This window comes from Fulmarus glacialis, unplaced genomic scaffold (genome assembly GCF_000690835.1).
Source record: "Fulmarus glacialis isolate BGI_N327 unplaced genomic scaffold, ASM69083v1 scaffold3897, whole genome shotgun sequence".
Lineage (NCBI taxonomy): Eukaryota > Metazoa > Chordata > Aves > Procellariiformes > Procellariidae > Fulmarus > Fulmarus glacialis.
Genome location: NW_009222420.1, coordinates 48,618 through 66,465, shown reverse-complemented (window position 1 = coordinate 66,465; position 17,848 = coordinate 48,618). Strand labels below are relative to the sequence as shown.

The 17,848-nt window shown below is 40.3% G+C and overlaps 1 protein-coding gene across 1 annotated transcript; it reads left to right on the top strand.

Moving 5' to 3' along the window:
• The first annotated feature begins 5,593 nt into the window (after positions 1-5,593).
• ANKEF1 (ankyrin repeat and EF-hand domain containing 1) lies at positions 5,594-17,592 on the top strand. The gene is made up of 9 exons (XM_009581426.1): positions 5,594-5,939; positions 6,397-6,596; positions 8,078-8,227; positions 8,963-9,086; positions 10,046-10,868; positions 13,727-13,953; positions 14,912-15,078; positions 16,291-16,434; positions 17,467-17,592. The coding sequence occupies exons 1-9, from the start codon at positions 5,594-5,596 to the stop codon at positions 17,590-17,592; spliced, it is 2,307 nt and encodes a 768-aa protein (XP_009579721.1).
• Positions 17,593-17,848: the final 256 nt, after the last annotated feature.

The following is a 17,848-nucleotide window of genomic DNA, read 5'->3' as shown; positions in this document are numbered from 1 at the left end:
GACTCAACCACTTCCCTGGGCAGCCTGGTCCAATGCTTGACAAGCCTTTCAGTGAAGAAATTTTCCTAATATCCAATCTAAACCTCCCCTGGTACAACTTGCAGACATTTGCTCTTGTTCTATCGCTTGTTACTTGGGAGAAGAGACCAACACCCTCGCTACAACCTCCTTTCAGATAGTTGTAGAGAGCAATAAGGCCTCCCCTCAGCCTCCTCTTCTCCAGGCTAAACAACCCCAGTTCCCTCAGCCGCTCCTCGTAAGACTTGTGCTCTAGACCCTTCACCAGCTTCATTGCGCTTCTCTGGACACACTCCAGTACCTCAATGTCTTTCTTTTAGTGAGGAGCCCAAAGTCCTTACCACTTAAGTACAGTGTGGGTCAATGCCAGCTCTGCAATGTATTCCTTTTCCAGCAGTTTCTCTCCCGTTAAAGCCAGTCTCCTCTACAGGCCACTCATTCCTCTAAGTTGCAACCGATGGAAAATCAACTAACACCAGCTTCATCCCTTACCTGGCTTCCCCAGGGCCCTCAGCACTTCAGACTCTGTGAGAGTGGTTGCACGCCCTGTTCCTTGCTCCTGGGCGCAGCAGCACCTCATCACCAACTCCCCAGCAGTCCAGGGGATTGCAGGGAGCCTGAGCTCTCCTCCTAGCTGAGGAGCAACCTCCTCTCAGCCCCTGTCCCCAGCAGGTGTTGCTCATACACCTGGTTGCCAGCTGCTGGCAGGCCCTGAGGGCTGCCGGCCACTTGGGCTCTATTGCATTCCAGTTTGGATGAATGCTAAAGCGACTGGAAGTTGTAAGGCAAACTGAAGACAAAAGAATGCATGTCTTTTGATCTAATCCAGCCGTAGCCTCGGGACTTTTACAGTGCCCAGTTTTCCAGAGGGGTGTATCGGGGCAGAGATCTCAACACGAGATTGAAACCTGCTCAGTTCATAGAAGGGCAGACAGGAACCGCCAGGGAAGTGACCGTCGCTCAATGCTATGCTCTGCCTCAGCCCAAGGCAAAGCATTTCTTGAGAGTTAACACCAAGAAGGGCTCAGAAGAGAAAACCCATCATTATAGGCTATTCATTTTACTGAATTCAGTTTTAGGAAGATTTTGCTGCATCACTGCTATTAAACATTAGTCACAGCCAAAAATCCAGTGCAATTATTTGTATAAAGCTACAAATATAGTGTGGCACTGTTGCCGTATTGGTTTCTTTTATACCAGCATACAGGGCTCATGCTTATCTCTAAGGCCAGCATGCAAATGGATTAAATTTAGAAAGTGCTAAGCTATTTTCTCTCACTAAAGATAAAACATATGAAAATTTTGTTTACTGGTTTGTGAATAGTGATAATTAAAGGGAAGTTTTCAACTTGAAATGTTGAAACTGAAAAATGTTGAAAACTTTAAAAAAAGGAGTCACAAGTGCTTCCAGCAGCAGTCAGGCACCAAGCTTCGACAGAGAGTCAGCAAGTGAGAGCCCTGGCTACCAGACCTTCCCTCTCTATCAGTGTACCTCAATCACAGCTTGGAAAGCTTTGCGAAAAAGCAAAAATCTGATTAAAATTATTTTCTTAATACTAGGTGCACTGGGAAAAGGATTAATCTGAATTTGAAATAAGTTCATGCTCTCGACCAAAATGATGATACAAGCTGCCAGAATGAAGGTGGCGATTGTGTTGATGTTTGTGAACAGATAAAATTATTACTAAGCAGGTGTTACAAGCTTGGGATTTATGATTATAGCTTCATGAAGTCCTCCCCACAGCATGACTGTCTCCAAGCCACGTTAACAATCCCTCATCTTCCATTAAAAGATCTGTTACAGGTTAAGTGATAAAAACTCTGTGAAGTACGTATGGTTGGTAGTATTTACTTAATGAAAATTTGTGGGATGCTGTCGTTATATTCTCATTATAAAAGCCTGTTTCACTTGCTTGTAACTTTACCTGACTCTGGGTAGAGTTTTCTATCCCACCTGTCTTACTTTGATTCTGTTACTGTAGAAACTTCTATTAAAACTTGATCCAGTCACTTTCAAGAAATACTGCAAAGAAATATTAACTGTCACTGTTAAAATCTTACGGTTGTTTTCATGTAAATTGTTGGCTCTTAATGCTTTGAAACAAAGACTTTAAACTTGGTAGGATCTTACTGGTGGTTGAATTGCGATAACGACATACTTCACCATTGTGATGAAAATAATTTCACTTATGTTTACGGAAATAATTTTGTTACTGTGTGTGAAGTATTAAAAGAATACCATGATAAGCATCTCAAAAGCACCAGCAAAAACTGATGAGGCTGAATTGCGGCTAAAATTGTAATGGAGGACAATCAAAGAGTGTAAGGTGTGCTGTCAATCTCCTGTCCTGCATGAGGCAAACGTTGTAGGGAGCAAGTAAATCCTAATCACGTAGTTAAAATGATCATTGGACATATACACAGGGACATTGCAAGAACATTGCGTGGTTTGTTGTTTTTCAACCCTATTCTGTGGTGTCTAACATGTGCAGCACAAGTCCGCCTTTCCCACCAGGGCTGCCGATTCTGCCGTTGCCTCTCAAAGCCGCTGCTGTTCCTGCGACAGCCTGTGCCACTTGCGCTCCTGGCCCTTTGCTGTGGACGTTGGCAGGAACAGGAACATCAGTGGTGGCAGCTGTTTACTTACAACTAGTAGTTGCTTGCGTGCGTAAAATGCACTTTAGGTTCAGACGTGCTTTGCAAGTCTGTCATCTTACCCGCTGGAAAACACAGCATTCTGGGACATGCTTATTCTGGATGCTTGTACTTCAGAGACTGAGTGTAATGTTTGTGCAAGAGGTAGCACTAGCTACCTCCAATCTCAAGGATAATCCATAAAATAAATCCAAATCTATATGCATTGAATAGTATATCCATTTGTGCCTTCATCGAATGTTACTAACCGATTTTTACCAACTGCAATGCTGCTCATGTTCTATAGCATTACTAACCTATTTCCATGGAGAATGTCGTTTCTTCAGTGTTTGCAGCTTCAGGGGGAAGAAAGAAGGGAAGAAAAGGCAAGTTTTGATCCTAAAAAATGTTGTGCAAATCCAGGTGCAAATAATGAATAACAGTGGGAAGAAAGGATCCAGTTTTTGGAAGTAAATCCACGTTCCTTACTGCTGCAGGGTGGTGGGAAATGCAACAAGAGTATGAAAGAATATTTAAGCTTGTCAGCTCCATTTAAGTGTCTGCAAAATCATTTCTTTTGCTGAATTTCAGTGGTGTAAGTACTGTAAGAGCCTTCCCTGCAGTACCTTCTTGCTGCTCCTCGCCACAGCCCCTGCAGAGTTTACACCGCTTCTTTCCCTGTGCTCAGAAGCTGGGAAAAACCTCCTATATTGAGGATTTGCTCGGAAATTACTTCCTAATGTTTCAGGCTGTAAAAGCTAGACTCCATAGGGGACTCTAGTTTTCACTTCTACCAGGGCATTGCCCAGAAGTAGCCTTATTTCTCAACTCTAAACTTTAGGACTAGAGTGCTGTTATAGTTGTAATCCGTCAGTAGAAAAAAATCTCTGCATTTATTCCCTTTCACAAGACAGTATGCCACAAGAAGCACAACATGGTAGGGATGAGAATGAACAAGCCATAGGCGACAGATTTAAGTTATTGCTACTTAATGGTTTAATCGTGCAATGTAAGAATATACTTGGTATATGATCAGAATGAGGGTTGTGTAAGACCTACACAGAGAAGAATTTAGCATTTAAGCAATGTCATATTTAAATGGAGAAAGCCGCAAACTCTGGGAGCAGCTGACCTCTTCTGACCGGATTTCATTGCAAAGAGAAAGTCTTTGCATTTTAGTGCCCACTTAAACACTTGGGCAAGTGAGCAGCTTCTAATAATAATGCCATTCAAATAAAACATGGTGTAGAGCTGGGCAAAACTGTTACAATGAAAAACAGTTTTTCTAGCAAAACGTGAACATTTTACAATATTTTTGCAATGCTCTGTAGACTAGAAAGGGCAACTTTTAAGTGGCTCCAGGCGTTGTACGGCTCTTCCCTACTTTTTACTTACTCCTCTCCTGAAACACCTCTGCTATTTTAAGTGTGTTACAGGGGAGGAGCGATCAGCTGCGGTCAGATGTGTCAGAGGGTGTAACGGAGTTGTTTTGCACATAGCGCCTGACTCAGGGCTGCAGGTATCATTAGGCAGCATGGCCAGATGCACAGGGAGAGTGCTAAGTAGCTTGTTTAGCGGGGGAAAACACAAGAGGGGACAGTTCTCAGAAATCCGTCAACTTGACCTGTTGTTCCAAAAATAGGCTGGCCACAGAACTTCAAAAGAAATGAAAGATGGTAGTTACAGAAATGACAACTGGCATGTTGTACCTGTGGTACAAAAATTACTGCTCTCTGTCCGTTCCCAACATGATTAGCCTTCATTCATTTTTTTCTACTTTTACTGAAGTTTACTCTCAGGCTTCCTTTCCAGAATGGGAGGTGTTGCCTCAAAAAGTCTGTTGGAATTGTGCATCTCTGCATCTGTCTCTTAAAACTCACCTTTTCTTGGATGTCCATAAAGCACCCAGCAGTAGCCAGGCAGATTGCTGAGGGGTCCCATTTACAGGCTATATTGCTAATAACCGCCCCCCCCCGCAAACCCCAAGTATTCCCTAACGGGATGCTGTTCCTCCACGTTTTTTTGTTGCATGTCCTTAAGCACACTGTCGTATTTGGAGGACAGGCTGACCCAAGGCTTGCTGAAGCTGATAGGAAGCTTCCCATCCACTTAAGCAAGCTTCAGAAATGGTCCTTATAATGTCTGACCCTTGCTTGGCCCTCTAGCCACAAGTGCTGAGACTAGCTAAAAGAGGCTAAAAAGCCTAAAAAAAATCAGAATTGAGGCAAATTGAGGTGATTTCAGAATCAGAATTGAGGTGGTTTCCTGCACCACACTTTTCTGAAGAAGCATGCTTTGCATCACCTGGGGGAACCTTTTTCCAGGCCAGTGCCCCACTGTCTGCATCTTTTTTTCGCCAAGGGTTTTGCTGCAGAGAAAGGCAATTTACCCTTTTATGTACATAGCCCAGCAGGAAGTTCATGCATCAGCTACCAAAAAAAAGAAGGTGCTTAGGTACTGGTGAGGTGATGCTAGTATCAATTTTATGTTTCAGCAAGTGCAGAGGACACTGTCACTTGTGATTTTTTTTTTCCCTTTGAAGTACTAAAATGACAGATGATCAGCCTCCTCTTAGGCTTCTAAGTAATTGTAGATTGTAACAGTTCCTTGAATGGAAAGCAGCTACCTTACAGTTTCTTAACTTAATTTTCACCTTGAATGAGACTTCTTCAGAACAGTTTGAAGACTAGAAAGAACAATGTTGCAAAGTGCTACATGTGCTTATATAGTCTCTCTATAAGCTGTATATACTAAATGAGAGAAGTTCATTCAAAGCTTAGTGCTCTGTCAAGTTAAAGTGGATATTTTCATGCCTTGAACATAATTTGATTCCTGTCCTTACTGGCATGTAATTATAATCTCATCTCTTAGTTTACATGTTTTCTTCTCTCCCCATGCAGAAATCACTTCCTTGAAAGAAGCCATTTTTTCTTATTCCAGGATGTTACCAGTAGATAACAGACTTCGAAACTTACAGATCTACAAACTTCTTCAGTGCGTTCACCAGAAAGACAAGAAGCAAATAGAAAAGTTGGTCCAGAATGGATTCCCAAATCTCATTAATTTCACAGAGCCTATGGAAGGATATAGTGCCCTTCATTTGGCCTGCATTAAAAATGACACTGACATGTGCAGCTTCTTGCTGGAACAGGGAGCTCATCCAGATGTCCAGGACAAAATGGGACGTACTCCAGCAATGAAGGCAGCTGAGCTAGGCCATGAGTTGGTTTTGGATTTATTAGCAAAAGCTAAAGCAGACATGACTGCTGTGGATAATGAAGGGAAAGGTAAGTAAAAGGGAACCTTGTCAGACCAGAAATACCATAAAATGACCCCTTACTGTGTTACACACTTCCTATGTATGTTGTGTCCAATCTATAGAGAGGAACTGTGGTTGAGGGTAATCCTTACAGCTCAGCAGAAGCTATTGGCCATAAGAGCTTTGATGAAAAGGAAGATAATTCTCCCTGAACAGTCTAGGCCTTTAAATCATAGTACATAGCAGAAAGATAACCTGCGATTGAGAATCATGTTCCTCCCATGACCTGTCACAGATTAAATTCTGGTTTACTCCCCAAATTCAAAGGCCCTAAACTAGAAGTCTTTTTTGCATGTATATACCCTAAGAGAAGTTAATGGGTCTCTATTGAAGGAGTTTGTCTGTCCAGCTGTGAAGCTTACAGCCTAAGTAACCTTTCTAATAATTTCGTATTGCACCATAATCCCTGCTGGTTTTCTTTGCAGGTGTTTTGTTTTACTGCATTTTACCTACAAAACGACACTACCACTGCATGCAAATTGCCTTGGATTATGGTGCAGATGTTAACAACTGTACTACTGATGGGAAACCTGTATTTCTACAAGCCTGTGAGCAAGCTCATGATATTAAAGAAATATGTCTGAATTTCTTGGAAAGAGGAGCAAATCCCAATGCAACAAACCCAGTATGAATATTTCTGTAACTAAAAACATATATACAGGAGTATAGAATAGTTACCAGACAGCTAGCATATATGACCTTAAATCCATACTTAAATCATTAAAATATTAAAGCAGTGACAAATGCTTAACTCTGCGGCCATGCCTGTTCCCTTCTTCTGTACTATGCTCTTTTGCGGGAGCAGGGATTTAAGTCTTCTGCTTGAACCATGTATTTAGATTTAGATTTTTGTAGATTAGAGTGCAAATATTTTACAAAACCAAAATGTAACTGGGCCAGCTCTTAGGAGTTGCAGTTCACCATACTTCAGTGGAGCAATGCTGATTTGTACTTTGCCTGGATGTGCCCTAAGGTTTTCAGGGTTGAAATAATATACACTAAAACGTGAGTCCAGCATGAAAAATCTCATGGGGAATCAAGGCAAGGAAAAACTCTTTTCTCTCTTTTGTACTTCTGTCTTAGTAATTTATTTGTTTACTTCCTCAATTTAACAAAGACCTGCAGGACTGGAGCTCTGTGCTGTTGATCAAGGCAAGGAGCTCAAGCTTCCCCTTAAAGCTACCCATGGCTTTTACTTTGGTCCGAGTTTTGCAATATCCTTCCTAGCTTGTAGCCGTAGCAAAACCAATGTTTGAACATCCTTATCCCATTCTCTCATGCACGTGTCTGCTTCTTGCGCTCAGAGTACCTGCAACGTGAGAAACCTGCATTTTTTTTGTAATATGATGGGCACATACCTGGTCACATAATAGGAATGGTTTGCTAGGCCCAGAGAAAGACAAATATCAGGGAAGAACGTATGGAACCATATCCATGGCTCACTGCTCTCTTTGCCCCTCTGGAGAGTGGCAAGTCAGATATTCTAAGTGTTGCTGCGGGCCAACACGTTAATAGCAGGCGATCCCTGGTCCAAGATGTGCTCTGTTCTTGGGAAGGTCACCAGATCTACCAAAGTCAGCCATTATAAAGAAAATAGGTACTGCTAATCACAAACATACACTATTACCTAGAAGAAGAGCACTAATGTATTAGAACGTGAACTTTTCCTCTCAGACAGAACAGTAGTGAAATTCCCCAGTTGTTCTGCCTTCCCCGTAGCATTCCTCCAGCCATAGCTCCTTATGCTCTTTCATTAATGAGGTGGTATTTTGTGTTAAATTTTATAAACATGCATGAGAGCATGCACACAGAATAAAGAATTCTTTAACTAAGGAACTGATTTTCATGAGGATTATTCAAGGGACTCAAGCTACTACTGTATTTGAGTTGCTGGGATTTGACTACTCATATTTTATCAGCATTATGACTAGATTCTTAAAGTTTACCTACAAGTATCTTTGAAACTATTAGACTTGTCTCCTTTTTTTGGTAATACCTAAAAGGAGACCGTCAGTTTTATGCCACCTTGCAACAATCAGATCATATTGTTTCAACCTGAATTAGCATACGAAACAAATTCTGAATTGTTTTCTTGCTACCTCGCAGGCTATGGGTCGCACAGCCTTAATGGAAGCTGCAAGAGAAGGTGTTCTCGAGCTGGTGCGTGGTCTACTTGAGAGAGGAGTTGATGTTAACCTATTTGACCTTGAAAGACACAGTGCTGCACATTTCGCAGCCAAAGGAGGCTTTTTTGAGGTATCATCATTTGTGGCATTAAAGCACTGCTGGATGTGCCCTAAGGTTTTCAGGGTTGAAAGCCAAACCTGGGGTGGTTTTTTTTGTTTGTTTTTTGGGGTTGGGTGTTTTGGAGGTTTTTTTTCTTTTGAGTCCAGTATCTCAGCTGATCAAAGCATAACAATAAGCAATCAAAAGCAGCTTCTTTTTAAGTATCAAAGGGAATCCAGCAGACTCTCTCTCATAATTGCAGAGCCTTTTTTGCCAAGGTACCTGAGCGTGTGTGCTAGTGTGGCTGGCTGGTGTGAACAGTTCCATTGGAGAGCTTGTTTCTCTCAATATGTAGCAGCTGTGTAACTTGGATAAAACATTACCATTATAAGAAGGACAGATGCAAACAGATAGGCACTTTCTTCCTTATCCCCATATCATCTTCAAAGTATATAAAATTATGCAGTTTTGATTGTGCATGCAACGTCAGCGTTACTTTAAGACAGTGGCCTGCAGTAGGCTGGCAGGAGTGAAGATTGTCCTTGATGTCTACAACTGAACAAGGTTTCTATTTCCTCAGTTAAGTAAGCACAGTACTATAGAAAACTTGCATGTTATGTGCACATTGATCAGCTGGGCACAGGAGAGAAGTTCACCGTATAAACTGGGAATATATGATATTGCATTTATTTGTGAATCATTCTCACACTTCCCCATCTTAAGAAACAGACAAGATTTTTGGTGGTACTGTCTTTGTTTTTCTAGATTTTGAGGATTATTTCAGCTTATAATGGAGACTTGGGCCTGATTGCTATGAACGGTAACACACCACTTCATTACGCTGCGGAGGGAGGATTTGCAAATTGCTGCAAGTTTATAGGACAAAGAGGTACATTAAAAATAAGTTACTTTGCAACTATCATGTGTATTCTTTTTCTGTGCTAAAGGAAAGATTTCACTTGGGCATTTATGAAAGATTTGACTCTCTGAGGTATCATGTGGCATATGTAATTGTCATTAAGAAGTGCCTAACATAGGCTATTATGACTTATTTCTACTAACGTGGCTGAGATAAAACATTCCTTAAAGAAAGCAGCAGAAACGTCATAGGTTTGTATAATTTAGAACTGGACTGTATTAAGTGGTTCTGGTTTTAGTTGTTTTTAGAAGTATCGAATCTTCCAATAGAAAATTAATTTTTGGTTTGCTGATTATTTTTAAAAATTATCTCAGTGTAGTTATGGAGAAAACTTGGCGTCCATGGGCATTGAAACGTACTCTAAAGCAGCTATGATCATTTTCTAACTTAATCAGATAATTGTATCACTTCAAGCTTTGATTGAAGAGCACCATGCAAAATCCTACATTCTGTTCTTGTGATTCAAACGTTTAACTAGTGGTCCATTGCCAAATTGCAAGGTTGGGGTATAGAACAGTGAGTGACATTTTAATCTTAGTTTGTTTCTTCTTAGCATTGCTCACCACTTTAAGTAAAAATGTAAAATTTTCACTGAACTTCTGCCTTTCTATACATACCCACGAGTGGACGGGTAAGCAGGGCATGGGTTGCCCAATGAATTTCCCTTTGGGAAACAAATACGGACACGTGGCTAACCTTCCAATCTGAGATCAATGATGTGATTCCATCTACTATCGCTATTTATAATTAAGACAATATAAAATTGTAGACTTGTGGCAATTAGTTGCAATTGTGGCAATTAGTTGCATGCATATTACAAGTCTCTTGTATTACGTAATCAGTAATTACTAATTATCATTAGTAATCATTGCATTATCATTGCATTATCATCATTTGCATTATCAGCAAAATTGTGTCCATATTTTTAGGCTGTGATCCTACATGGACAAACTTGTTAACAAAGACCCCAAGAGCCGTTGCCAAGGAAGGTGGTTTTAAAGCAGCAGCAGCAGAATTGCGTAAAATTGAAAATACCTTTATAAAACAGTCCAAGCCTGGGGCGAAGGAGGACAACCCCCGCTGGGCACTGAGGCTATACGACTGGTCCTTAGAGCACCAGGCTGCCCTCCGCAAGGCATTTGAGGCCATCGACCAAGGAGATGGGACGGTAGCTAAAGATGATTTTGTATCAGTTATTCAAAAGCAGTGTGCCTTTGTGGACGTTGAACAAATACAAACTATTGCTGACATGCATGAAGGATCTCACCCTGAGGGAATCAACATAGAAGAATTTTTTAAAGGCTCTAAATACTTGCAGAAAAGCTGTCTTATAACGTCCTTTGGACCCAAAGGGAGGAAGGGGAAGAAAGGGAAGAAACGAAGAGGCAGAAAAGGCATCGCCATCCCTGTGCCAATTTGTGTTATTCCAAAGAGCGCATGTCCGCGTAGGGAAGATGGTTTCCCTGTGTACATGATTGAGGCTATTCAGAACATTGCTGATAGCTACCATTTGAACCGAGACCACCCATCTGCCCATCCTGTGCACGATGACCGTGCCTGGTATATAGATGAGCCAAGGAAAATGTACATGGATATTAACTACCTTGTCAGGGCAGGAGACATTCTGTCTCTACAGAAAGCATTTGAGGAGGGTGTGCAAGTAGACATAAAAGATAAATATTACAAAACACCTTTGATGGCTGCATGTGCAAGTGGGAACATAGATGTTGTGCAGTATCTTCTGGAAAAGGGGTAAGATCATTTCATAGATTTTTTTTTTTAAAATTGCTATTTTGGAAAGGCTTTCAAAAGCATAAATTTGCAGTAAACATTTGGATGCAACAGATTATGGTTTGTTTTCTATTTACATAATGTTTAATATTAAAGTTAGTTCCATACGATCCTGAGTTACAGAGGGTTAGTTTATTATTTTTCACGTTTTAGTAACAGGGAAATAGAAACATCCAAGAGTTAAGTTCCCCAGATCTGAAATTTTTGGTGTCTGGACTGTTGACATTTTGGTCACATACCAGAGTACCTACAAATGCAGTCTACTGGAACTACGGTTAGTTCATACCCACGTCTCAAATAGTGCGTCCTCAAAACTCAACTCTCAAAATCAGATGAATGATTTTGGGGAAATCTGGCTCAAGATGATTTCTTGCTGAAATCATCAAGGTACTCTTAGCTGAATCATCAAGGCAATCCTGGACTTCCCTGTTCCACATGCCAGGGCTTTTGCATACAAATGTTTTAAGGGGATAAGCCTTATAATCATTTTCCTCTGCAACCTCAGCAGGCCGAGGCAGCAGGATTTACACCAGAAGCGCATGCTATTTAGTCTGCTCCTCACTTTAGAAGTGCTTCAGCAATTTTGTAGGCTACAGACACACTTGTGAAAAACCTCAATGACAGCTTAAAAATGAAGGCAATTTAAGAAAGATTCAGTCATACTTGTGTAATAGGGTAATCTTTTTTTTTATTGTCAGACTGCTGTAGTCCTACAGTCATTCACTTAAGTGAACATTTTTCAAAGATATTTGCGTTAGCTTTGTTCTCTACCTACAGCTAGAATTCATTTTATCACTCATTTCTAAGGATAAGTGGCTGTAGTCGTTGCTCCAATCCTGCAAAGACTTAACAGCACATGGATCTTTACACACCCTGGTAATTACACTGACATTCCTGGAGCATATGGAAAGTTGTGTAAATGTATATATTCAGGTCTTCCAAAGATAAGGATGCAAGAGTTAGCAAATTAATCTAGCAAATTAATCTCCACTGCTTTCGTCAAGCCTCACTAGACAGCACTGGAGTCACATCTCATCATATTTAACAGTTAGACCTAGAAATTAATAACTTAGTTTAAAAAAATAGTACCAATTCTGAGATTTTTAAATTGACAGAAATCAGAAAGTGGAGAGGAAAGTTATCAGTACAGTGTTTAGCTTTGCATCTTTCAACAGCATGGACTTTCAGATACTTTCAGTTTGGCCTGGGAGTTCAAATACTTTTTGAAATATAACCTTTTTAATACGGTATCACAAATACATATTGAATAAAACCAAAACATTTATTCAGAGCTATAGAAAACACTGAGGTTTAAACATAAGTTGGTGGTATCCACTTTCTATCTTGTTCCAGAAAGACACAGAAGTTAAATTTGTGCTAAAGGCAAATTCAATGTTTGATCAGGAGAAAATGCTGAAGAATTTTTAAGTCAGTGCTGTGTTGTTCCTGTTCCCTTCGATTGGTTTGTTTCCGATAGAATGAAGTTAGCAAAAGGGATTCAGGGGCAGACAGAGTATCAGTACAGGCGTGGAGGCTGGGTTGAGAGAGAAAGTGGAATAACTGGGAATGCTTATTTTAAGGAGAAATATAAAGGAAATGAAAACTGCATATAAATAAACCATAACAGCTAAGCAACTGAAAGACAACAAAGGTGAAACTGGTGGGTCTGGGGAATTTACTCCCATAAGATCTCAAAGGTAGAATTCTGAAAAAGATTAAAAATTTAAACAAGAAAAGATGAACAGATGAATCTGGAGTTAAATATTAACCATCCGACCAAAAGAGCAAAAAGCTATCCCTGGAAGCAGCCTCTTTCCTAATTTTTTCTTCCTTCTCCCTCCTTCCATGTCTTTTGGGAAGATATCAGCACTTTGTCCCAAGTGACATTCAGTCATTCAGTTGAGGACCTCTAGGCTGTCCTAAATACAATGGACAGTAATTGACTCTGCTTGAGTTCTGGAGAATCCCCTCATGAGGTTTTGACCCCTTCTGAACCCACGCATGGCACATGTGGGAGATCCCAGATCTGGGCACGGACATGAACTGTGCTTTCTTCAGAGATACAGGGGAACCATAGTTCTTCCCGTTTAACACCATTAAGGGGGTCTAGTGACTCTTGTTCCCCAAGCCTTGCTTTTGCATAACCCTAGCCCAAAAGCTCGTAAGGCAGCCAGTTGTTGAAGGACTGATAATGCTTTTCACCTCAGCTTCATCTGAAGGCAGCATATTGCAAATGTCTCTCCCAAAGTAGCCCTTGCATCCTCCAGAACATGCCAATTTTAACCTGGGAGCAGAAACAGATCTAGTCCAGGCACAGAGTGGCTGAAAAAGTTTTAAATCCTCAGATTTTCCGAGATAGAACTTCTCTAATTCATTTGTAAATTGGACAGTAGGCAATTTTGCCGCATGTTTTAGAGCACCTGTTCTTAGCCCAGAAGCATTCTTTTTTGAATTCCTTAATCTGCTTTTTGCCATTCTCAGTGAAGCTGGAGCACAAACACCAGCAGCATTGTAGAGGACTAAGCTGTTTAAATGCCCATTTTTCTCTGTATCTGTGAAAACCTCCATGTAGAGGACAGTGTTGGCTTAGAGGGGGATATGATCACCACCCAGGCACACTCTTACAATTAATATTCCATGACAAGCTATATATCAGATACTAAAATGGTTTCAGAGTAGCAGTAGCAATAAGTAAATACTTATTTACATTGAATACGCCATTGCAGTGGGCAGTTAACATTGATTGTACTTGGAGCTGTGGATGTTACTGTATCTAGTAGCTAGCTCCATCTGCCACAACTTCTCTTATTCTTTTGTAGGGCTGATGTAAACGCAACAGACAATTTCATGTGGACTCCCCTCCATCACGCTTGCTATAACGGACACCTAGATATTGCTGAACTGATAGTGAAGGCTGGAGCAGCAGTGGATGCACCTGCAATAGGCAATGCAACCCCACTAATGAGAGCCATTGAGGTCTGCAGATTGGATATAGTCTATTTTTTAATTGATGCGGGTGCTGACATCCAAACTACAAACAGCAATGGTAAATATCAATGTCTCCAAAAAGGGCCTGTTTCCTTACATGTATACAGGTTTTATTAAAAAAACTAAGTTCTTGGAACACTTTGAGAAGTGTTCGGAATTTATGATTGCTGTTAGGATCGGGATGAAGGTAAGAGTTAGGTTCAATTAGCTTTCTACAGAGTGGAATCACTATCGTAAGTAGTCAGCTTTCCTGGGTTTTATGCATCTAGAAAATAAAGTAACATGATTAATTACATGATTAAGGAGACTGTTGCTCCTCACAAGATATGTAGAGTTATAAGTGGCTTTAATGAAAAAACTCTATCTAGTTATTAGTATTATTTGATGGAAAATTAGATTTTAGTTGTGGCCAGTGTATGCTCTGCCACCCATTTAAATCACTTATTTTTTATGCACAGGCAGCACTGGTTAAAAAAATTTCTTGCTGCTTAGCATGTAAATATTACTCCCTGAGAAAAAAAAATACTTAACAGAAAAACAAATCTGAACTGATACTGAAGTGTTACCTCCTCACAGCAGATCCCTCATCCAGTATTATTTCCTCTATTTTCAGAGTAATTTAAACAGTTAACATTTATCACATTTTAAGCTCTTGCTCTAACATAGGAAGGAACATTGCTACATAATGAGACTTTCCTTCCCAAAATGCCTTATAGGTGAAACCCTGCTTGTAGAAGGGATGTGTATTCTCCATTTCTGTTACCACCTGAAGTTAAGAGCAAAGCAACTACTCCCAAGAATTCCTGCAATATTTGGTTTCAAGGCTCGTTTCTGCAAGGCCTCATTTCTGCAAGCAGTGCTGATGACTGCCAGTCAGGCACACTGCTGGCACACTGAATGGTTAATAAATAGAGGCCTAATCAAATTCCGTTGACTGTAGTGTCATTATCCAGTTGCAATAACAAGTGCCAATGTTCATTTTCATGGCTTACAGATATTTGTTTTTTTAAATACAGGAAAGAATGCTCTTGATATTGCTAAAGTATTTGCAGATTCCCGAATAATTGATCTGCTCCAAAATAAACTGGAAAATTTGCCAGAAGTAGCAGAGAAAGAAAAAGTTGTGAAGCCAAAGTCACCTTCTCCACTGATGCCTGTAGGGGTACAAGCTGTGAAAAGAGAGGTATGAGAGACAGTAACAATGGATTGATTTGCTAATAGTTAGTAGAGTGCTTCTTTCTTTCATTTATTTGCCATCCATGTCTCTCTAAGGCTATAAATCAGGCAGTTTTTTTTAAAGTGAGTATTTTCAGAAGCTGGGACTTGTTCTTGCCAGTACTAGTACTTGTTCATTGGTTGAAATTTTGACTTATTTACATGAACTTCATGTCTTCCCCAGTCCCACTTAAGAATTATGTCCTATATCACTGACAGGACACAGAAAAATATTTCCTCTTCTTTTCCCCCCTCCTGAAGTTTATGATCATCCAGTTCTGTTGTGTTGAACAACTGGTAACCATAATTTCTTAAAGGGAGCACCTGTTTCTTCACAGGATAAGACCAAGGCCCTTCAAATTAGTAGAAAGGTCTTTTTATTCTGCTAATCAAACTCACTGAGGCGATATCAGGCTTGCTGACTTATCATTTCCCAGCTTGTCTCACATCCTTCCTCTTCTACTGTTGACCCGAGTCCTGTTTCTCAAATCCCACACTGAAGTTTAGCTGTTGTACTTCTGAATGCCTTTCCTGCACTCCCCGGGAGCCTTGAGCACCTTACCATTGCCCTAGTTCCCAAGCTGACATCAGCCTCCGTGACCACATCCTGGTTGTCTTATTGTGGATGAGATCTTCCCGATTTACCGGTGGTACTTGTTAGTCAGACCCGGCGTGCTATTTAGAGAGAAAATGCAATTGTGTCTGCATTGCTGGAAGTATCCTTTAGCAGTCCTGCCCTGAGCCGTGTAGTAAATATGTCCCAGTAGCCAAATGTTGGTTTTCTCCTTTCCAAAATGTTTTGAAACATTTTTGAATGTTTTAAAACAGGGATAGTACAGTACTTTCATAGGCAGGAGGACGACAACCTTAGATGCTTATTTATTCATCACCCAGCACAGGATGGGATCACCAGCGGTACTAGGTGATTGTCTTGTGAGTCTTAAAGAGCAGTTAATGTTTTAGTGTCCAAGGAGAGTCATCACCTACCTTTTAAAGGGTTTCCCTCACAGATTTTAGTTATAAAAAAAATTATCAGCTTTAAGAAGAACAGATTCTGAAGAGATTAAGAAAAATACACACACAGTAAATAGATAGCAAAAGAAGTGTCAGAAGATGCAGGATGCGTGCCTTGCTTCCAAACGCAATGTTTTTGCATAACTGGTAACTTCTTCTCTTTCAGCCTTCACAGATATCTCTGCCAGATGTAGAGAAATCCATTCTTGAAAAGACAACACATGCCCTTAAGGACAGTGTTAGTTATCTGAACTCTTTGATAACCAGTGGTGCTACTAAGAGAGATGACATCACATTCAAACCCAGAAAAGTACGTACAGTAGCAAAACATAAGCACGGTTTCAGATTAATTTAAAGGTAGACCTTGCTGTAGATCAAAACCCAGAACAATCTGATGAAATGACTTCACAATTCAACTAGCTTATAGATGATGTGACACAGGCTAGAGAGATTGCCGCAAAACAACAGTAAACTAAAGGGTTCGTATATATGTGTATATGTATTATATACACACACATATTTATATAAAACAAATTGTCACGGAAATCAAGCTCTTATCAGGTTTTAAAATAAGATTAAAGTGGATCTGCAGTAAAATACAAATGCAACTACATTCATGGTATGGATTTTTACGTTCTTACACTTAAAGGATAGGAGTCCTTGTGCATGGGACTGGCACCAATTTCTAACTTGCCTTCTCAATTAGTTATCACATGATCATTTGTGTCAGTGACAGTTACTGAACTAAGTGGATCACAGTACACTAAATATTTATTTCCTAGAGTTAGAATAATGGAAATGTAATTTTTATATCAGGGACTTAATACTCACTCACAAATAACCAAGAAACAGAAAAAGATTGGAGATAAGTAATTCCTCCCTCTCTCCCCCCAAAAAGGAAAACAATACCATTGCTGACTGAGAGGGTTTTTTTGGAGTTTATTTACCATTTCCCTAACCCTGATTTGTGCTAGTTTCTGCAATGGTCTCAGGGGAATAAGGCTACATTGCCAGTGACTCTATGGCTAATTACTATTTTCTACTCTGAGGATCTTGGGCCTGAGTCAGTCATCCTAAACAATTAGCTTTGGATCTTCTTTCCCACATTATCCCTAATATGAGCCCATGGCACGTTATAGATTGGAAGTGACAAGAGAATGCTCTGCTTACACATACACAAATTGTTGTGGTATGTTCTGCTGGGAAGCCACACTAGTTTTCTTCTATGTCTCAGAATGGAAAGGAGTGCTAGAACATGGCTCTACTTGGCTAACAGTATCTTCTTAATGCTTCAGTTGCGGAAGTCATGTCCAAATTAACTACAAATACCTGTATTTTCTAGATTTGGGCTCCTGAAGCCGCAACAGAGGAGCTAGTAAGAAAGCAAGAATTGCTCCGTGAACGCTTTACTCTCGATGGCCACTCAGAAAATTTCACAAACCCCTTTAATAGAAAAGTTATGGAATAAGCACACCAGCTGGAAGAAGCTACTTCAGCACGTATTTTGAGAGGACAAAAATCTAAAAGGCTACTCGACTGTAAGGAAGGAATCATGCAGTGCTCAGTAAATGTATCTCAGTTATGATAAAAAAAATGTAGCATGTTTTTCCTCTGTAGATTATGTTGCTTACACACAATCTTTTGTTAAGGGCTTAGTCTGGAAAAAGGTTTATCCTCATGTGATTCTGAGTCTTGGAGCTGGCTCAGCGTAGTTCATGGAATGG

Excerpts from the sequence above, each read along its gene's own strand:
- ANKEF1 (XM_009581426.1), top strand. The coding sequence starts at position 5,594 with ATGTTACCAGTAGATAACAGACTTCGAAACTTACAGATCTACAAACTT. Across the intron at positions 6,597-8,077 it reads ATCCCAATGCAACAAACCCA|GCTATGGGTCGCACAGCCTT; the intron begins GTATGAATATTT and ends GCTACCTCGCAG. Across the intron at positions 9,087-10,045 it reads CAAGTTTATAGGACAAAGAG|GCTGTGATCCTACATGGACA; the intron begins GTACATTAAAAA and ends CCATATTTTTAG.